General features: G+C 39.1%; 1 protein-coding gene across 1 annotated transcript in view; it reads right to left on the bottom strand.

Annotated features, from left to right (window-relative positions):
* The window catches only part of PALLD (palladin, cytoskeletal associated protein), a 243,404-nt gene that overhangs the window by 202,556 nt on the left and 18,645 nt on the right, over window positions 1-22,203 (bottom strand). The window contains exons 5-8 of the mRNA XM_058550323.1: window positions 21,051-21,192; window positions 20,499-20,522; window positions 2,768-2,887; window positions 52-394 (exon numbers count right to left, since the gene is read on the bottom strand). Of these exons, the coding sequence (XP_058406306.1) occupies window positions 52-394; window positions 2,768-2,887; window positions 20,499-20,522; window positions 21,051-21,192 (629 nt within the window). The remainder of the gene's footprint in view (window positions 1-51; window positions 395-2,767; window positions 2,888-20,498; window positions 20,523-21,050; window positions 21,193-22,203) is intronic.

Genomic DNA, 22,203 nt, shown 5'->3' with positions numbered 1-22,203 from the left:
CAATTTAGCAGGGGTATGGAAAGTATTATAAAACCATGCAGAAATACTCACAGTTTGGGTTTGGCTAGCAGAGGTGGTGGCTCCTTAGTGGGTGAAAGCAGGACAGCTGGTGTTGGAAGAGATTTATTACTGCTAGCTTTGCCGTTAATCAGTCCATTTACTCCATGGCCGGGATGGACTCCGTTTGTTTCCCTCTCAGCAGAATTGAATTTCATTTGTAGAGCTGCCATGCTAAGTCCTAACTCTGGGCTATTCACCTGCTGGATCTCAGATGGTTTCTTTGAAGCCAGCTCAAAGGAACTTGTCTCCAAGATTGGAGGGGGAGGTGGAAAGTGTTGGAAGTGATCATTGTTGGATTCTCCCACTGAGTCATAGCTACAGTTTTCATTATTGGCTAAGGGAGAAGAAAGGAAGGAGAAAATAAGATGTTATTTAAGTGCAACAGTTATTTTCACACTGTCCTAGATCATCTGAGAATCCTTTGTGCCCTGTTAAGTTGTTAAAGAAGAGGTGCTGCTCTCATTTGATGCAGAAGCAAAGCCAGCTGGAGGGCCTGGTTCTTCTAAGCTTGTTTTGAGTGACTGTTACCTGCTTCATTTCCCGACTGGGAAACCAACTACCAATTCATTAACAAATTTCAAAGAAGAGCTAAAGATAGAACTTGGTGAAAAATGACAACACAAACATTATCAACTATTACAGCTTCATCCTCTCACAGTTCAGCCCGCAGATCTGACTAAACATCCTACCTGTGCTTTACTGACATTTGCTCAAGCTATAACAGTTTTATTTTGTAGGCAATGCATATTCATTCCATTTAAAGCTAAGTAAAGCTCTGAGTCTAAGTGAACTGTCTTATGATCTCATAGATAATTTTCTTCCAATTCAGATGATTGCCACTGCTGTAACTCAGTACAAAAGAAATTTTTACTTGCTATTCTCAATAGACTGAATGCATCTTGAGATAAGGAGATAATAATCATGTCGTCTTTGGATTCTTCACATTGCCCAGAGCCCAGCAGAGCTCCTGGAATGTACTAAAAAATGCTTATTGAGGGGTCGGCCCAATGGCACAGTGGTTGAGTTTGCATGCTCCACTTCGGCAGCCGGGGGTTCGTGGGTTCAGATCCCTGGCAGGGACCTACACACCGCTCGTCGAGCCACACTGTGGCAGCGTCACACATACAAAATAGAGGAAGATTGGCACAGATGTTAGCTCAGGGACAATCTTCCTCACCAAAAAAGAAAAAAATGCTTATTGAGGTAAACCGAAAACTCAAAAATATTTGTTGATTATGTTTAGCCTATAGCAGGTTTACCCCAGATGAAAATGGGAAATACTGCATACCAAGTTTGGCCACACAGACTTTCGGAGTCCAGAGGTTTGGCCATATTGTTGGAGAACAACACTATTGTTATGGCCATTTGATGGGACAGTCTTCAAGCCAACTCAAGATCAAAATATTTGAGGGATCCTCCCCTCCCTGTAGCTCCAATCATGGCACTGACGTTTCTTTTTCACATTTACAGTACTCATTCATATCAACTGTTTCACCATGAAGGTGAACCTTACATTTCCTTTCTTAATTAAGATGAAAAAGCAGGGCCGGCCCCGTGGCTTAGTGGTTAAGTGAATGCGCTCCACTGCTGGCGACCTGGGTTCGGATCCCAGGCTCGCACCGACGTGCTGCTTCTCTGGCCATGCTGAGGCCGCATCCCACATACAGCAACTAGAAGGATGTGCAGCTATGACACACAACTATCTACTGGGGCTTTGGGGGGAAAAAATAAATAAATAAAATCTTTAAAAAAAAAAAAAAAAGATGAAAAAGCATTTACAATTTCCACTCCAACATCCTGAAACCAGTTTTATTTGTGCCTCTGCTGCCACCTAGCACCAAGTGCTCACTCTTCTAAAGTAATCAAAGTACAATTTGATTGTTCTCTCCGAGTCCATCTCATACAGCCAAGAACCCACTTTTGGATTCCCTACTACATGTACAACTATGTGCCAGGCTTGATCAAAGAGGTCTTAAAAACCTTTGTAAAATAAATACCGGAGACAAGGCAGTAGAAATAAACTAAAGCTAATTAGCAATAGCAGAAAATAGTCAACTAAAGTTAAAATAAGGGAAAAAGGTGTTCCATGTTGCCTTACCTAGTGGTAAGTTTCTGAATTTAAAAAATATTCAGATATTTTTGAATATTGTTTTTAATAGTATAATATATTGCTTTAGTTTTTCACATCAGTTATATTCTACTTTCAATGAAATTTTATTTCTAAGATCTTTGTGGCTTCTCCGAATTACATTAAGTTTATCTTGTACTACTTTTTCAGAAGTTTCAATAGTGGATGAAACAATGATTTGTACAAGTGTCTCCAGATCTCCTGTGTTGGCACTGCTGAGAATAGTGCACCTCTGATTCGGAGGTGGCCTTCAAACGTGAGCATGATTCTGGCTTAGCAGGAGGATGCTAGGAAACCAGCTCCATTGTTTCCAAGAGCAAGATTGCATGATTTAAAAAATGGCCCCATGTGTGTTCAATTGCTACATTATCATTATCTTTTTGGTTTTTGTCTCCACTTACACTCCCCCTCCCTCAGAGCCTTTTGTTTCAAGATGAAACACTGATCATTGGGATATCTCCCGGAGCGGTAGCGAGCATTCCTAAAGGCTGAGCCGTCCTCTGGACAGTTCTTTCTGCTGTGGTCAACCACATGAAGTGCTAGGGAACAGAACCCGGCCATTTTTTCCTCCTCACATACCTGAGGTGACAATCAGCTGGGCAGTGCTGGTTACTGATCCGTAATCATTCCTTGCCGAGCACGTAAATATCCCCGCATCCTCTGGGAAAGTCTCAGCGATAACCAGGGTACAGATCTCCTCTGGAAGTGAAGGGAACAGAAAAACTCATCAGAGGGAAACCATGAAGTCACTTTGAAGAAGTCAGCCCTTCGGCCTTTGTAAAACAAGCAAATTAGGTAACAATTATTACAGAATCGTTTTACAAAGTATTCACAATAGAATCTCTTTACATTTAATGCAGCAGTTCAGCCTAGTGGCAAAAGCTTTGGAGTCAGACTCATTCTGTGTGATTTTGGACAAGATCAGCCTTGGTTTGCTCATCTATAAAATTGGGATAATATATACTTAATGGGGTATCTGTGAAGATGAAACAAGACGTTTGCAAAGTGTATCCCTCTGCTCTTGGCATGTGAAAGATGCTCAGTAGATGCCAGTTCCATTCTCTTCCTGCCTAGTTTAGCTGATTGTATATGGAAGTTCTTTCAACTACAATGCAGCAGCCTCTTACGTCCGCTCAACTGAAAAGCAATGAGTGAAGAAAACCAGCTTCTCTGAAATGCTGATAATGGGAAAAAAGAACATAATATGCGGACAATTATTCTGGAAGCTACTGTTACACAGTGTGGCAGTGTTGTATAGTGTAAAAAGCCCAGACTCTGGAATCAGCTGCCGGGGCTGGAATAAAGGCCCTGCTCCATCTTGCCTTTGTGACTTTGGTCAACCTCCTCGAACTTCAACGTTCTTATCTATAAAATGGAGACAATAATAGAACCTACATTACAGGGTTTGTATTAGTCATGACTCATAAAATTAACCATCACAGGGTTATTGTGAGGGATGACGATGATGACCATGACAGTAGCTAACAGCCCTATCAGGCATTAGGTACAGTTAACCAGCACGGAATACAGATTAATTTAGATTTAATCCTCATGTCAACCTTACAAGTTATGTTTATTATTGTTAGCCATTTTATAGATAGGCAACTGAAGCACAATAAGGCTAATTGACTTGCCTAAGGTCACATAGCTAATAAGTGGTAAAATCAGAATCCGAACCAAGTTGGGCTCCAGACTCCACACTCCTAACAACCATCTATTCCTGTGATATGATAAACTTTATGCTTAGGACACTGCCTGACACATAGTAAATGCTTTGTAGCCAGTAAAAGAAGCTACAACCAGAGTCTATTAGCTATTTTTAAACTGAATAATTGTCTACATTCAGTAAAATAAAGATGATTATGTTGGTAAATGTTAAGAAAAGTGATATATTTCTGATTCCCACAAAGAGACTCTATTGATTCTTCACATATTATATGGGAAGTGTAAGACTTTGTATTGCAGATTTTTTGCAAAAATGGCTGCAATTATTCCCATCTCCATATCCACGTCCCTTTGGAATGTGACTCTGGAACTCCTTCCATCAAGTAGCACAGTCTATTTCCCCATCTCTTGAATCTGGGATGGCCTTGTGAGTCTTGTTTTAATCTAGAATGCGGTGAAAGTGATGTTGTTGGCCAATTCTGAGCCAAAGCTCAAGGGGCCTTGCCCACTTCTGCTCTGTCTCTTGGAACTCTGCTGAACCCCTAGGTAAATAAGGTTGTGCTGGCCTGCTGGAGGAGGAGACCACATGGAGAAGACATGAGCCATTCCAATAGGGACCATCTGAGACTAACTCACTCATTCCCATCCAAGCTGGTAGCTGACCACAGCCACATCAAGCGAGTCCAGCTGAGATCAGCCGAGCCTGGTGCAGATAACAGAACCGCCCAGCTGAGGTCAAGCCAAATGGCTGACCCACAGAATTAGGAACTAAACAAACGGCTGCTTCTTTAAGCCACTAATTTTTGGAGTGCTGTATTGTGTAGCAATAGCTAACTGATAAAATTTGATGAGAGAAAATGCTTCTCTCCAACCTCCTTCTCTGACAGCCCTCTAAGGGCAAAATTTTCAGACTTGTAGAATAATGCTTCTTCCCTCAATTCAACCATCAATTTAATGAAAATTAGCAAATTTGCTTCAAAATATATTTTATTTTTAACCACTGGAAAAAACAAGTAGTAACTGTGGGTAAAAAAGTGCTACCTTACAATTAAAACATCTTTATCTATTCAAGAGTCTTTAAATATTTTAATTTTTAAATAAAAGTAATACATGCAAAATTAAATAAATTAAAGTATAAAATGGAAAGTAACAGTCTTCCTTTATAATCCAGTTGCCTCTATATCCAATATGTTTTAATGATCTCATTTCCCAAAGGTAAACTCAATTGAGGAGCTTACTGTATTTGATTCCAGAAAAGAATTAATGTATCTATATGTTCTTTTCCAAATTTATCCAAATATTTTCAAACTATATAGTTCTTGAGTAGCATTACTTGGTCAAATATGTATATTTTTATATTAGGAAGTGATATGACCCATAGACATCACTGAGTGTTATTCCATTTCTCACTCCATTTTTGAGCTGTATCCCCAGAGCCTTGTCCCATCCCCAGTCCTGATGGTGCTGATGATAATCTGCTTAATAGGCTGCTTGGGATTTTGTTAAAAGCTAAAAACGTAAAGATTCTTTTGTGTCAAAATGTATGGTCCTCAGGAAAGATCTGGGGACCATAGTGATTATAAGCTTTCGAGATTTTAGCAATATAGTATGTCTCAAGGTAAACTTGTTTCTAAGATATATTAATAGAGTTTTAAAATTGCAAGAGTAATGAAAATACTTTATTCTTTCAGCATATATTTGATTTGATGTGTAAATGTGGTGTGAAAAACTAGGGTCCAATGTAGAACATAGAATGAGTAAATAATAGAGCTTAATAAAGACAAATAAAGGAAACTGAAATTACTTAGGTTAGTTAAAACCAAAGGGCAACGACAGAAGGACAAATACTGCATGATTCCACTTATATGTGGTTTCTAAAGTTGTCAAACTCAGAGAAGCAGAGAGTAGAATGGTGGTTGCTAGGGGCTGGGGGGAGGGGGAAATGGGGAGACATTGGTCAATGGTTACAGGGTTTCAGTCATGCAACATGAAAAAGTTCTAGAGATCTGCTGTACAACAATGTGTATACAGCTAACAATACTGTACTGTACACTTAAAAATTTGTTAAAAAGGTAGACTTCATGTTATTTTTTTTAAATCACAATAAATGAGAGTACTAAAGGGCAAGAGACATATACTAAGCATTCATCCATTTAAATGCTAATTTAGGAGAGAGAAGTCAAGATGGCGGCGCAGCCAGAATCTGAACTCACCTCCTCCCATGGAGGCAGCCAATTTACAACTACTCCTCGAAAAATTACCCCTGAGAGAGAACTGAAAACTAGATAAGAGGAACTCCTGCAACAAATGACAATCCTAATTGAGGTGGAAGAGGCAGAAATCCCTTTCTGGAGAGAAAAATTGCCGCCTTCACAAGCCGCCAGCTTCACGGCCGCCAGGGAGCAGCCAAGAGGTCCGCAGCCCTCCCTGGAGGCGCGGGGCCCTGAGCCGGGGAGCAGCCCCACTGTGGGCATTTTGTGGACACAGCACAATGAGACGAGTGGCATAATATCTGACTTTGCCTGCTACTAAAACATTGGGGAGCACCCCCAGAAAACCTGGTTCACAAAGAAATTAAAACCGGCTCTTAAAGGGCCTACACGCAAACTCACCTGTTTCAGAAAGCATCCTAAAATCACCAGAAAGAAAGGTGCACAGGAGCCGGCCCCGTGGCTTAGCGGTTGAGTGTGCGCGCTCCGCTACTGGTGGCCCGGGTTGGGATCCCGGGCGCACGGACGCGCCGCTTCTCCGGCCATGCTGAGGCCGAGTCCCACATACAGCAACTAGAAGGATGTGCAACTATGACATACAACTACCTACTGGGGCTTTGGGGGAAAAAGGAGGATTGGCCATAGATGTTAGCTCAGAGCCGGTCTTCCTCAGCAAAAAGAGGAGGATTAGCACGGATGTTAGCTCAGGGCTGATCTTCCTCGCGCGCGCACACACACACAAAAAAAGGTGCACAGCGCTTTGGTGAAAAGACTCACCTGATAGGCTCTGAGAGCATCACAGTGAGAGGTGAGACCTCTCCAGGGACTGGGACATTGGCGGCGGCCATTGTTGTGGCCTGGTGTGGGCGTGCTGACACAGACGCCATTGGAGTTCTCCCTGGGGCCTGCTAGCCCAGGGTCTGCCCCACCCGCTAGAGCACCGATTTAATCTAGCTCAGCCGGGGAGGGCAGCCCACCCTAGAGACTGACCCCACCCAACAACAAGCCCTCAGGCAACTTGTGGGCCTGCATAGATTGGTGACTGGATTCTCTGCAGCCTGGCAACTGAGCCCACTTCAGTGGGGCAGGGTGTGCACAAGGAGCGGGTGGAGAGTGGGGCGGTGGTGGAGTGTGTGGGGCTCCCGCCATGGAGAGACTGGGTCCACTTCAGGAGGTCGGGGCGCACACACGGGGCAGGACTGTGTTGACTGTGTGTGTGGGCCTGTGGGCGGCAGGGCTTGTCAGCTGCGGAAGACTTGTGCTTCTCAAAGACCCACATAGGGGCTTTGCCCCACCTTCCAAAGCCTGAAACAATTGGGTGCTCCCGTGCCTGAGGCCAGCCTCACCCAGCTGCAATCCTCAGAGAGCTGACAAGAGACCTAAAGGCTGGAGGCTTATAGCAATTGTAAGGCCCTGAGCCTAACAACCTGCCACGCTGGGGGCCTACTCACTTAAAAGAAATACCGCAACACAAATGTGCTATTAGAACTTGCAGCCAACTGTGCTGGGGCTCCTCACACCCAATAAAGAGACTGAGGGGCCCACAACAACTACAAGCAGCTGAGCATTACAACAGCTGGCCAGGAGCATAACCCGGCCTCCCTGGGTGCCTACAGGGAGAGCAAACAGGCCACAACAGAAGGACACACGTAACCCACATAGGGGTCACTCCTGGAACATTCAGAACTGAGGGAAGTACACTAGGGGCCTCATAAGGCATCACTTATATAAGGTCACCTATCCAAGAGCAGGAGACGTAGCTGACCTACCTAATACGTAGACACAAGCACAGGGAAAGAGGCAAAATGAGGAGGAAAGGAATACATTCCAAGTAAGAGAACAGGACAAAACCCTAGAAAAGGAACTAAGTGAAACAGAAATGAGCAACATACCCGACAGAGAGTTCAAAGAGTGTTAAGGATGCTCACTGATCTTGGGAGAAGAATGGATAACTCAGTGAGAATGTTGACAAACAAATGGAAGATATAAGAAAGAACCAATCAGAAATGAAGAATACAATACTGGAAATAAATGCTAATTTAAACACAAACAGTATCTACTTTAAGTAAAACACTGTGATAGGTACCATAAATGTAAAAAAATTAATACAAGAAGTTGCTCAAATATTCTCTATCTTTTTTGAAGAAGAAGAATAAATGGTCCATCACTGCAGCAAGAGGGAAGAAGGTACGTTAAATGATTGGAAGGACTTGTTAGTGGAAGGTTATAAGAGAAAGATTTTTGAGATAAAATCTGGAATCTCCTTCTGTGAACAGCTTCTAGGAGCTTTTAGAATTCATCCATTTACTTGTTGATTATTTTTAAGAGAACATCTAATACTTAATATTCTGTAGCTGCAGACATGAAGACAAATAATTCATGGTTCTCACCCTCAGGTGTTTTGTAACCTTGTTAAGGGGGTAAAACACATCCCTCTTATAAGGATGTGGATTAGAAAATCCCGAGTCTACTTCAACTCCCAAAGTTTACATCCTTAATGCCCACATGCCGACAGGATAATTTTTAGTCTTTCTTTTCTTTCCTTCAAAATTATGCTTTGTTAAAAAGGCAGTTAAGTCAGTTCCAAGTAAAAGTGTTCGCGAGATAGTCTTATTTTGCAAAAATTTCTTGAAATATATGACAGAGGTGTGGAATATAATATACAATTAAGATTTTTAGGCAATTAAAAATTTCTAGGTGTTTGTTTATTTCAGACTTCTGGAGGGATTAAAATTCTGGTTGACTAGGCAGCATCTTTGAAAATAGACCAAAAATTAGATACATTGTAACTATCCTATAATCACAAAGATAGTATCTTTTCTGCCTTTTCCTTTCACTTTTCTTGATAGCTTTGCAACCCTTCCTATAGAGTTCATTAAAAACAAAATCAAATATAGTTTCCTGAATTGTCTTCCTTTTCCTTTTTATAAACTTAAGATTTCTCCCTACCTTTTGTTACTTATAAATTTATTTACTTGAATAGGTAGTACAAAATTTAAAAGACATAAACAGGTATACAGTTCTCTGCCTTTTAAATAACAGCGTTAAAAATTTTCATGAGGTTTCAATTTGAATTTAAAACAAACATATACATTGAAGCTGATATCTGTACAATATGACTTGTTATTACAAAGAGGCTACAGAACTAGCCAGTCATATAAAGGGAGAGATTATTTCAGCTTCTGTATATTTTTTTAATTTGTGCACCAATGTAAGAACAGCACAAAAAAGTACAGCAATTTCAAGAGAGTTCAATGGCATTTATTTCATTTACAAGATGCTCTGAGTTCTTAACAATGTAGCTTTGTTTCAAATAAAACAAAATTATTTTCCCTTTTTTGAAATGATGGTATCAATGAAGACTTCCTGTGCTAGAATTAGTGAAAAATACTGGCTAATTAAAAAATAAGCCCTAGTTTTTTCACAATTAACTGGAACACTTTTTTGGGTAATATAATGTGACCATGCTAGGTTATGTTGCAGAAGGTAGTTTTATATATGGCAACATCAGGCCTCATTTGACTCATAATGAACTGAATTTGATGTCTCACCATTGAGTAACATATATTATGTTTTTAAATTTTGCAATCAACATAGACTGTTATAAGATATATTTGGTGGACCCAGTGCAAATGTGGATTTACATGGATAATATTACACAGAATTTTCTGGCTTTCCCAGTGTTTACTACCTAGGTGGAAAACAAAGCCAACTGGGTTCAATATTAGCAGAATATTTACTGCTACTATTTACTATTTACTTACAATTGCTATAGTGTTAATAATAGCAAAAGGAAAAATTTATTTATTCAAATTCTGCATCTAAGTTATATACTGTGTTTTATAATTTCAATAACATGTTTCTGTAAGTAAGGCTCAGATAAGGCCACATTCCACAAAACAGACAGCTGTGGTGTCATAGGGAGGGAAGGTATGAACTCAGACCTGCTCACCTCTGCTCACCTTAGTCTTGATCAGTGCAAAAGGTCCCCTATCTCAAGTTGCATTGCAGGAACTGAGAAAACATCATGAATATATGGTGTAAGCTATGAGGTGTAATGTATGTTTAAGCTACTTTGATATTTTCAAATCAGTGATTCTTATTTAAAAAGATGAAGAAAAACTAAAGGCTAGAAAAATTAATTGGCAACTACGCAATAGGCAGGACTCTGCATTACTCCAGTTTTATTTCTATACTATATTTGCCCCTTGATATACAGTCCAGGATCTAGATGTAACTATTATTTAAATTTGAATATGTGCTGAAATATTCAATATTCAATTCAATGTGCTGAATCAATGCTGAATATTGAGGAGCTCTTATTGAGCTCCTCAATAAGATTGGGCTTTTTGGGGTAGGCTATTTATAAGATCGGGTGGAGATTACTGTTAATTAACATCATAATCTTTTAGGAAGGTGTTTCCCAAACCTGTTGTATGATAAGAATCATCTGGGGCACTTGTTCAACACGTGGATTACCTTGGCCTCTCCTCTCCCCTAGAGATTGTCATGCAGTAGACCTGGGGTGGGACTGAGGTTTTTTTTAAAAAAGACACTTTCCAGATCATTTTTATCTTCAGGAAAGTATGGAAAACTTTGTCCTAAAAAAATGGATTTCAAACATTTTGATTGGAACCCACAGAAAGAAATACATTTTATGTCTGACCCAGTCACATGTATAGATACATACACATACATACACAACAGAAATAAAATTTTCACAAAATATTTGAACTTACTATATGAAGTGTACTCTACTATCTTCTATTCTATTTTATTTTATTTTAAAATAATGGTGGTTGCCATCCACTTTCATGGGTCATGATCCGCAATTTAAAAACACTGCCCCATAGGACCTAGCATAGTTTCTGGCTCAATAAATACCAATGAATCCTGACTAGAGGTGTTTAGCATATTAAGAAAAGGGTTTTCAGGTAAAGGTTTGAGAGATATTGATACATTTCAAATACACAATTATTATTTGATTAAAAGGTTCACTGACTAGAAGGAAAATAACAGAATAAATAACAGAGAACGTGAGGTAATCTTGTGTGTTTTTTTCACTGTACTGTACACAGTTCTTGGCTTTCCAATTGAAGACGTAGATAGAAAAGGTGGAAATAATTCAAGCTGAAGACTCACATAAGATTAATCATTTGGAAAGTGAGATGTATCTGGAAAGGCACAAAGGATTGAGAATTTTTAAATTGAATACATATGGTTGCAGAATGAGTTAAAAGTGTACTTAACCAGAGAAGGGTAAATAAAACTTAGAATATTAGTGCTGAAAGGAATTTTAGAGACTAGCCCAAATCCCTCATTTCTTCAGGTGTGGTACAGAGTGATTCTCTCAAGGTCATAGCTAATTAATGTTAAAGCCACAATGCTGAAGTAGGCGTCCTGACTCCCACATGCATGCTCGTTTTTTCTAGAACAGAAAGCGTCTCTAGTCATTCTGCTTTTTTACCTAGTTCAGGACACAAAAAACTCAATGTAAAACAAGGTAATGAAAGATTTAAGCTGAGAAACAGTTTCCTGAATCTGAAATTTTTGATTACTCTCACTATCCAAATAATTCACTAGAAATTCATCTGTACAAGGAGATGGGCTCTGTGTCTCTAAGAGACAAGATAACATTGGAATAGAATATAAGCCCAGTCAAAAGTACATTGTATTGTGGACATGCTGATATTAGAAGAAATGAACAGCCCAATCTTATTGGATTTTGGGAAAAAACCCTCACATATTGGCTGTCCTCTGAGAGATGGGCTTCAGGCAGAGGTAGGTCACCTTTGTTCCCTCTTAGCAGATGCTGCTGGGAGTTGTGAAGCCTTTCCAGCTTTCAGCAGCACCGAGGTGCTTCCTCCCCAGGCAACCACTGCCTCCATACTTGCGCTATCTTCCCAGGGCTCGGTGCTCTCTGGAAAGGTCTTCTCTCAACCTTTCATTATTTACATCTGGAAAAGCAGAGTGTCTGGAGACTCTTAGAGAAATGCCCACTGCCAGTTCTATGCTTTAACTGTAAACACAGACATAATTCTGAGCTTTGAAACCTACATTTAAAAACAACATAAAATCTTATCTAGCAGGGATGATATAAAGTGGTTTTAGAATGATAATCTCGACAACTTTTAGAGTTCCTTCTTGTTATCTACTATTTTGCGATTTTTTCTTTTTTAGTTATGCCATTCTAAGAAAACCTGAGCTTGTATATACAGTTCCCCCTTCTAATCCAGAGGGCCCTTTTGAGAATGAAATTGTATCATCTCTCCATCCTTCCATGACTTTAAGGATAAACTAAAAATCTTTAATGTGGTCACAAAGCCCTAAATGACCAGGCCCTTCTTTCTTGCCAGGTTCCTTTTGCGCCTCTCACCTCCTTCCGTTCTGAGCTCTGGGCACATTCGCTCTTGGGCAGCTCCTCCTGGATAACTCGCATTCTTTTAAGTCTCAAGCTCTCTCCTACTCAGCCTTACATTTCCACCTAAACCTTACTTTCTCAGAGAATCCTTTTTTGATTAGACTTGGTCAGATCTATCAGCTATATGCAATTTTAGGATGGCAAACTTTCTTGGAGAATCTATTACAACTATAACTAATTTATTGTGCAATTAGTTTGTTAGTTTCTGGTTCCCTGACTAGAGAATAACCTCTTTGAGAGGAGAGGGCATTTGTATTGCTCATGGCCATATGCTGAGCATCTCCTACACAGAACACACATCTGTTACACTCTCCATAAATACTTTTAAATAAATATATGGATGAAATTTAGATTGAGGGGGCAAAAAAGTAAACATTTTCTTTACAGAAAGACTGTTTTCTAAAGGAATTCTCAGTAAGGCTGATTTTCCTGCAAGCTTCCTTTGTGTGTTTCAAATGTGACTGAACAAAATTCATTTTATATGAATTTTCAGGAATAGTTCTATTGCATAAAATAAGATGCATGCATGTATAGAGTCAATGACCAACTGAACACCTAGAAAACGTTACAGACTTACAGAACAAAAAAAGAAAAAATTAAAAATCATTGGGTGGTCTTTTGCAATTGTGAGCTTCATGCATTGTTATGTCTCATGCGTATGTTATGTTTACTAAATAAAATTTTAATCCAATGCCCCAAAGGTTATTTAACTTTTCTTTTCTTAGAACATGTCTTCCAAAAGAGACAACAGGCTCACATTTTGTTGAGAAAAAGGAGCATCATAGCTTTATGGTTCTGACATTATAAAAATGAAGAAAGCCATGAGGAAATGAGATGTGCCAGGTTGTAATATTGAATTTGCATCTGGTATCATCGTATGTGAACAAAGACCTTTAAGCCATCTGTAAAATACATTTTGGTGAGGAATGGAAATCAGGAAATAACTGCTTATGTCAAATAAAGGGAGTTAGAGGCTTACTTATTGGTACTAAAAAAGCGTCTCCAGTACAAATGGAAAAATTTAAAGTTATTAATAACTGTAATTATGATCCATTTTAATCCAATTTTCCTAAGTGAAATGTTTTGATTTGAGGGCATATAATAAATTATCAAATCAGAAACTATTTTTGCTGGTGATAAATTCTGTTTTTTATAGTTACCTAAAAATTAATCACATCAGTATCTCCCAGAAGTCAACCCTGAATTTCATTCAAGTTCTTGGACATACTTAACACTTGGTTAAATAGAAACAAAACCATTTTGTTTGCAGAAACTCATGAAAAGATGAGGCAGCAAGGATAATATTACTAGGTCCCTTGGGTCATAAGGGGAGACTTTCAGAAATGCCTTCCTTCACGGCTTTTCTTTTTTCTTGGGAGCAGGGGTCTGGCCTAACTAAAAAGAAATCCAGCTTTTATCTTCCAAATCATATGGTTTGGCTAACACAATTCATAAAAAAGAATTCTGGGCTAAAATCAAGATGAGGGTGAGTGTGGGTAAATGTAATGCTCATATAAATATTTACAAAGGATTTTTAAAAATTGTGAACTGTATCATATATAGAGAAGTTTTTTTAAATGTACAGTTTAAGGAATAACCATGAAACGAACTCCTCTGTACTCATCATTAAATCTAAGAAATAAAATATTACCAATACTTTGGAAATGCCCTGTATGCCCTCCCCAATTGAATCTTCCTTCTCCTTTTGAGATAATCATTTCTTTGCTTTGCTTTATGTGTTTACCACATACGTATGTATCCGTCAAAACTGTGTTCTTTAGTTTTAAAAAATTGAGTAACAAGCGCAAATCATGTTGTGTAAAGAAAAAGCAACCTTGTCACTGTGAGAAAAAAGCTCCCAGAATCTATTAGGGGGCGTGAACTGGCTTTAACTTCCCTGTGAGTTTACAAAAGCCCCCACAGGGGTAGTCAGCAGGCAAGGTCATGAGTGGGTCCTCAGAAATATAAGGCTCATCTCAGTGGGGCTGAGTAGGGGCAGAACTGGACAGCCAGCAGGAATAGAGTGGAGTGGGTGTCTCCATACTTTCTGTTTTTAAGTTCAACACGGCCAACTTCCAGATCTCAGCACTGGATCAAATCAGAATACTTCTGTGGGGGGGGGGGGGGGCGGTGAAATAAGTGTTCTCAGCTGATCCAGGAGGCAGTGCATGGAGGGGAGAGCAGGACAGGCCAAGTAGAGAAAAGAACGTGAGTCAGGCTTACCACCCTGGCATTCTGTCATCAGGGTAAAGGATGGAGCAGTGGCAATGAACTCTTAGTGATCAAAGCCTCAATGTACCTGTCTCTTGAGTCACACTGCTCCAGTCTGGAGTTGTCCTCCATCCCTGACGCACAGCTGTTACCCTCCTGGGGGTTCCCTTTGTCTCTCACTTGTATTTGGTCTCCCGATTCCTGTCCTCCACGTCTTGCTCTTTCTGGGTGAATTCTCTTGTGGTGGTGAAGCACACTCTACATAAAGTGTTGTGGAGGAAAATCTTTGAGACCTTACAAGTCTGAAAAATCTCTCCTACATCTTCATATTGAATTGAAGGTTTGGCTGGGAAGAGAATTCTAAGTTGGAGGTAATTTTACTTCAGAATTTTGAAGGCTTTGCTTCATTGTCTCTTTGTGTTTAGTGTGGCTGCTAAGCCATCCTGATATGGTCAGTTTGTGTGTGACCTGATGTTTTCTCCCTGGACACTTGTAGAATCATCTCCTTGTCCTGATATTCTAAATTTCACAGGGATGCACAGTGCTGTGAATGTATTTTCATACATTTTGCACTCAGTGTGTCCTTTCAATCTGCAAACTGATATCCTTCAGTTTGAGGAATTAAAAAAAAAATTTTCATTGATAATCTCTCCCCCTTGTTCTCTCCTCTTAGAATCGCAATTATGCACGTGTTGTCTACCTGAGTGGGTAAGCGCCTCTAATTTTCCTATCTTTCCTCACTTATATCCCTTTTCTCTGTCTTTCTGCCCTACTTTATCGGGCATTTCCTCAACTTTTATTTCTGCTGCCAACTTTTTCATTCCAAGAACTTTTTATTTTCCAAACGTTCCTCCCCGCTTCTTATAGCTTTTCATTTTTAATTCTCGGATGCACTGATTTTCTTATCTCTCTGAGGAGAGTGTTGTTTAGTTTTTACATTTGCTTCTCTTTGCAAGTTTGTTTTCTCCAAGTTGCTTTTTAGGGGAGTTGGTTTGTTTATTTCTATCTCATCCATGATTGAGGTTTCTTCAGATGTCTTTTATCTCTTCTTGTCTGACGTGGCTGTGAGTTGACAAGAAACTCTGAGCATGAGAGACAAGCTCGTCAACTTTGGCTTTCCCACTAGCTGAATCTAGCTGGCTTCTTTGTGAAGAAACTCCCATATCATTATCCATGGATGTTTTTGTCTTGGGCCATTCAGATTGCCCAGAGAAGAGTCCTTCAGTCTCTGCCAGGAGAGGGAAAGTTCACAGGCCAGCATTCTAGAAGGTGAGTGCAGGAAGAGGGCTGGGAGTGGGAGCATTCAGCATTTAGAATTCAAAGAGTCACTCTGATTTCTTTTTGGTGCACACTCAAAGGTGCCTTGAGTCTTCCCCTCTCTCCTCAGAGATTAAACGAAACTTTTTGGTTCCTGGGACCCTAAGTGTCTCAGTAATGTTTTTTATGGTGCTCCTAAGTCAAAAGATATACCTAACAGCTTCATTTGTTAAGTAATTATTTCCAAAGAACTCAAGTATTTAGGTCTTAACTTGTTAGTTACTGTCTGAAAAAAATACACATAAATTGAAAGAAAAATATTATTATTTCATTCTTAAATAACCACCATTCCTTACTAATGGATGTCTGCATCTGCTGGGTGCTGTACAACTCTTCTGGGAATCAGATTGGACACAGCCAGCCTCATCTCATGTTCCACATTGATTTTCACGTGGGACTTGCTTTTTATCACACACATCAAAAACTGAGTTTCACAAAGATATGATGTCATACAAAAGAATGCAGAGTGATCTAATGTTGAAACTCGGAACTATTTCAAGCTAGTAGTTATATCTATCAGGTGTCAAGTATCATTGTGTTCGCATCAAAAATTTCAAACATATTACAGCACCTCTGTCAGTTTGGTGTGTGCCCCAGGGCAGCTTGTCACACAGTTTGGGAACCACAGGTTTTATAGAACCCACTTTTTAATCCATCGTCTTAACCTGGACTTGCATTAAGTTTTTAACAATGTACAATCTATTGGGTCTCAACAAACATCCTCACCTTTGTCTTCCTACAACTCAGCACCTTAGTACACTTAACAAAATATCATTTATTTCACATTCTGAATCACAGAATCAAGACATGGACTCTGCTGTACAAGATACAGGGTGATGGGTGCACCAGTTAGCAGAGATTCATACTGAAAGTAGGAAGCACTATACTTTAATAATTCCCCAACCAGTAAGACACCTTTTTTGTATTTTTAATTTTGTGTGCCATTAAACAATGCTATAGAAGTAATTCAATACAGTTTGTGGCTGTTTCCAGACAGCTGAGTAAGGGCCTGAGTATTAACAGCTGTCAAATGAGTCTTCTGTGCCCCCACGCCCCTCAGACTAGTCTTTGAAGGATTCAATCAGGGTAAAGTCAGAATGTCAAAGAAGAAAGCCAGAGCAGGTAATATGACAAACGGATGTTGGTCTTAAGTAAGCTGACTAGCTATTAATTCACAAAACAGTCTGAAAAGATTTGTGATGCAAGCTGACTTCTGTCTAGACAGAGAAGGGAGTGTAAAACACATTAGACAGATGCAACACGGTAGTGACAAGAAAAACCTGTTTCAGTTGCACAAATGCATTGGGAGGGAATCTGTTATTTCCTTCTTTATCTAAAAATCTAATCCCTAATGGGGCTATATGTAGGTAATAGTGACTTTCAATTTTATTTCTAGAGCTTTAAAACATCTCACACATGAATAAGAAAAGGAAGGAGAGTGAAGAGAAGAGAAAAAGAGATAAAAAGAATGAAGGAGAGAAATGGAGGAACAGAGGGAAGGAGGGAGATGGCACGGGGAGGGAGATGGGGGAGTGAAATGGGAGGGAGAGAGAGAAAAAGAGAGACAGAGACAGAGATAGAGACAGAGACAGAGAGAGAAAGAGCATATACACCAGCCAGGGAGGAATGAACAAGAGTAAACGTGTCAGAGGAAGAGAAGAGAGCAGGAAGAGAGGGTAATAAAATCTGAATGCTTAAATGTGTTCCTGAATTTCAAGGGCTATTTATGTTTTAGCATTTGGAAAACATTACTGACCTAGTCCTATAAAATTTATCTCTTGCCTCAGATGTATTGTCATGTCTGTTTTTCTCCTTTCATTTAAAACAGTGGCTAAAAACCAGCCAACAGGGAAGCCAGTTCCTACGTACATTCTCTATGGTTGAACAGTTCAGTGCTTCATTGGATATAATAGTCAACCAGGTCATTTAAGGAAAGTAAATAGTTCAATATATATATTGTTTTTTCCCTGACAATGTCAATGGTCAACTTCAAGGTCAACGTAAAACAACGCATTTGGCTACTAGTAAAAGAATCATAATCATACCTAGTTTTGTCAGGCATGCCAAAACATTGTTTAAACACAAATATGTTTTAACATTTGCTTGTTCTGAAGTTCTTACTCATAACAACTCACATAAGCAGTCGCTTGAATAGTCATTCATGTGTTTAAAGTGTTTTTTGTTTGTTTAAAAAATATGATCATGGATTTTATTTAACGCTACATGCCAACTGTAGGTTTCCTGAAGCAGAGCATTTTAATGCTCCACTATAAAAGAGAAAGGAGCAATTCTAGGAGTGTCGTGGTAAATATAATTGTAGGGAAATAATTAGAGGTCAGTGAAAACTAATTGTGTTTTGTTTTTACTAGCTCCTGACTGTATATGTTTTTTTCCTTGTATTGACAGATTTCCTTGAAATATTTCTCTGCCATTAAATATTTGTTTTCAGCAAATGCTATTATTGTGGTTGGAATGGAGGAGTCTGTTTTCTTAAATGCTTGCAGATATAACTGAAGGGAAAAGAAAAATAAGAAAATTCAGCGAACGTGGAGAGGAGAAACTTTTTTCTACATTGCTAGGATATGCAGTTTCAAATGAAGGCCTTCCTATCTTGCTCTTTTCTTCATGATTTGGCCACGTTAAACCAAAAGGCATTTAAGTAAGTTCTAGAGGTCAGATTATTCCATGAAGCTGCTGTTTTATGAAATAATGCACAATCAACACAATATTCTAGAAGCAAAACAGCAAACCATAACTGAAACAGGAGTGTATGTGGTGTGAGAGGTAAGGGTGGGGGCAGTAGAAGATGTTTCTATTCTCTCTCCTCACCAAAATTTATTCCTCCTTAGCCAGTATATTGAGTGTTTCCAATTTTCAAACAGGTAAGCATGCAGTTTCTAACCAGTGTTTTGAATTTTCAGATGATGGTTAGTTTACAATTTTCCAACAAAGATCATGGGAGACATTTAATAAATCAACATTACCTATGTAGATGATAACAACATGACGAAAAAGAGTTGCATCAACTCGCTCAGAATCCAAAATGCAACATCAAAAGCCGTCTTAATCCATTCCAGTAGTAATGCTTTTAAAATTTTTGGCCCAAGATTTTAGTTGTATTTGTACATGAAGCATCAAAAGACATAAATTGCTCCACAGATTTGTTCACAAAGACTTTCTTGAAGATAAAAGAGATATTTGGTTCCTACTTTCTCTCTGTCTCCCTAAGTCTATTTAAAACAGTAAATGCAAAAGATGTGCCCTTATTTGCTACAGGATTTCCATATTAGCTCATGTAGTAGATTGAGTCTCAGAAGTTCCCATGTATCAGGGAACCAGCATTATGTAATTTTATACAAAGGCATGTCACAGACAAAATATGAAAATATGTATTTCCACAGTTTGGAAAGTGACCACAGTATTTGATGTGGTGACTGACCCATTAAGTGGGGTGACATGCTCTAGTTGTAACTCATGACGAGAAGGCAGTAGATCAATTCCAGTTGTTCCCTAAGGATGCTACTCAGCATCCCTTATGGGTCCTAATAGGATCACACCCAATACTCAGAAGCCAGAGGTTCAGGACTGACCACAGTAATCTGACTGCAGTGGCCCACAGAGAACCCACAAGTTCCCAAAGAAGGGACAGAGCAAAGTCATGGCTCCTAAGGGATAATATGGCAGGATCTGCTTGATGCTGAAGCAGAGGCACAAATCTGTCCCCCTTTTGACAAGAAATAAGTGAAACTAGTGACTTTGCTGTTGGGAAAAACACAAAAGAAAGTAGTCTCAAGGAGGACGTACTACGAAATACCTAGACAAAAATTTCTGTTTCCTTTACAAACATCATTTTAGTCCATGAGGAGTCATAAAATACACAAGAAGTCTGAGTCAGGAGAACAGTTGGACCTGAGGCTTCTGGATAACATAGCACTCTGATGAGGTCAAATGACCTGGTAATTAAGAGAGATCCTAGGGCAAGATGACTTTCTTCATGCTCGCAGAATAGTAAAAGTTTATGGCTCAGGGTGCACAAATGAGAAATGCCTGGTGGTCAATTTTGCTTACATCTTTGAGCCGCTCTCACGCGAGACACATTTCTAAGCTGGGGAGTCTGGTTGTTAGCGGGTTTTGGTCAGTGGAAGTACACAGCAGATTGTTCTTTTCTAGTGGAATTTTAAGAGGATGTTTTTTCATCATTAGCTTAGTTTGCTTTTTGAGTATAAAAGACTATATTTTAAAAAGCCTTAAGTCACTCAGCTTGACCTTCTTGTCTGAGTGGAACTTAATGTTTTACTAATAAAGAAGTTGATGTAAAATGCAGCGTACAGACCCCATGATAAAGAAGATATTGTCTTTAAGGGGGTTTCACATTTCCAGGCAAACTGCAAAAACATTGTTCTGCTTATGGCTTTAAAACAGAAACAAAGAGCTATTGAAACCCAAAAGATACATCACCAGAGAAAAAAAAGAAAAAGCTTCTTACCAGGTTCAGCTGTAGATCTAGGTTCTGTTGGCCACATGAGAAAAAAAAATAAATCAAAACAGAGTATTAGAATGGGGTTCCATTAATAATAAATCTACCTGTCTTCTTCTATTACCTATCTAGGACATGTCTACAGAAATCTTACAGACAAACTCCATAATACAAAAGAGAGAAAGTGATAGATTCATTTATATTTCTATAAACATAGACACTTGAATTCCAGTAACAGTTTACACTAGGACGTTTTTTAAACTGTGGTTCACAGAAGAGCTTTTAGGAGGCTTGTGAACTTCCTAAAATTATATGCCCAACTTTGAATTCAAATATATGTGTTCATTTTTTCTGAATAAAGTTTTCATCAGAGTTTCAAAGGGGTCCACAAGTGACATCACAACTTTAATTTACTGGACCCCACGCATTTGCACATTATCTTGTCTCATCACTCTTTGAAAATAGAAATCAATTCATGTGAATGACTAAACCCTTCTTGGTTTTTCTGAAGCCTGAGAGAATAAAACAGTTGGATTTGGGAGAATGGGCACCTCTCCTTACTTTTCTGTAGAATTCTGAAATCTGGAGAGTCCTGGATTTCACTCCCTTGTCGGAACCACTTGACCTGCAAAGGGGGTGCTCCTCGGACCCGACACTCCAGAACCACCACTTGGCCCTCTGATGCAGCTATGTTCTGTAGTTCCTGAAATTCAAGGAAAACACTCCCCATCAGACTTGGGTGCGTTCTTAAACAATTTCACAACACAGAATAAAACTTCTAAACCTTAGAGAAAAAAACACAAAACTTGCATCATAAAATAATTACCACTGACTCAGGCAAGGATAGACAACTTTAACTCCATTGGTCAGCTTTTCATAATCTCCATGTAATGAAATTAGTAACGTTTACCATAAACCCTGAAGAAATTTTTAGCCTGTCTGCAAATTTATTGACTCGTATTTATGGAATTTTATGGTAACCACTGTTACCTTTCTTTATCTACATTTAAGAGTAAGCTGGTGGAATGCAAGCTTCTTAAAACAATTATACTCCAGATGAATGTAGATTCCTATAAAAACCAGACAGGAAGAGAAAAAAGACATACATTTGTTTTCACATGCTCCAACCTTTTCATGCACTTCCCCACCACTTCTGCCCAACTCGTTTCCTATGTCAGGTTTATGAAGATAAGGGGTTTTGGTATTTTCTCATTTTGAGGTTCTAAGTAAAATAATAAAACATGCAGCACTTCTCCCTTCTTGACCTTCATTTCCTCCTCCCTTGCTATTAGCCTTTGGCCTCCCATCCCATCCAACTCCAGACCAATAAATTTTTACAATCCAACAGATTAGAAATTAATTTGGCTTCATAGATGCAAAGAGGTAAAGCTTTTATACTTGTTATTAAATATCAAAAGATTAATAGTTCCCTTACATATGTCCTCTCTCTACCTTCCTCCTCTAGGATTACTTAGAATTGGGGTCTAATTAACCTCTTTGACTCTTTAAACTTGTGACTATAGGGTATTAGATCTTATACAGTACAGGTAGAACTCTTAAAATAATTCAAATATGATAAAGTAACATACCTGTACATCAACCAAAAGCAAACAAATTCACATTAAGAAGTGTGTGTGGGGCCGGCCCCGTGGCTTAGCGGTTAAGTGCACGTGCTCCACTACTGGCAGCCCGGGTTCGGATCTGGGTGCACACC

The sequence above is a fragment of the Diceros bicornis genome, chromosome 11, assembly GCF_020826845.1.
Source record: "Diceros bicornis minor isolate mBicDic1 chromosome 11, mDicBic1.mat.cur, whole genome shotgun sequence".
NCBI lineage: Eukaryota > Metazoa > Chordata > Mammalia > Perissodactyla > Rhinocerotidae > Diceros > Diceros bicornis.
The sequence above is the reverse complement of the archived record's forward strand: the minus strand, read 5'-3'. Positions and strand labels throughout refer to the sequence as shown.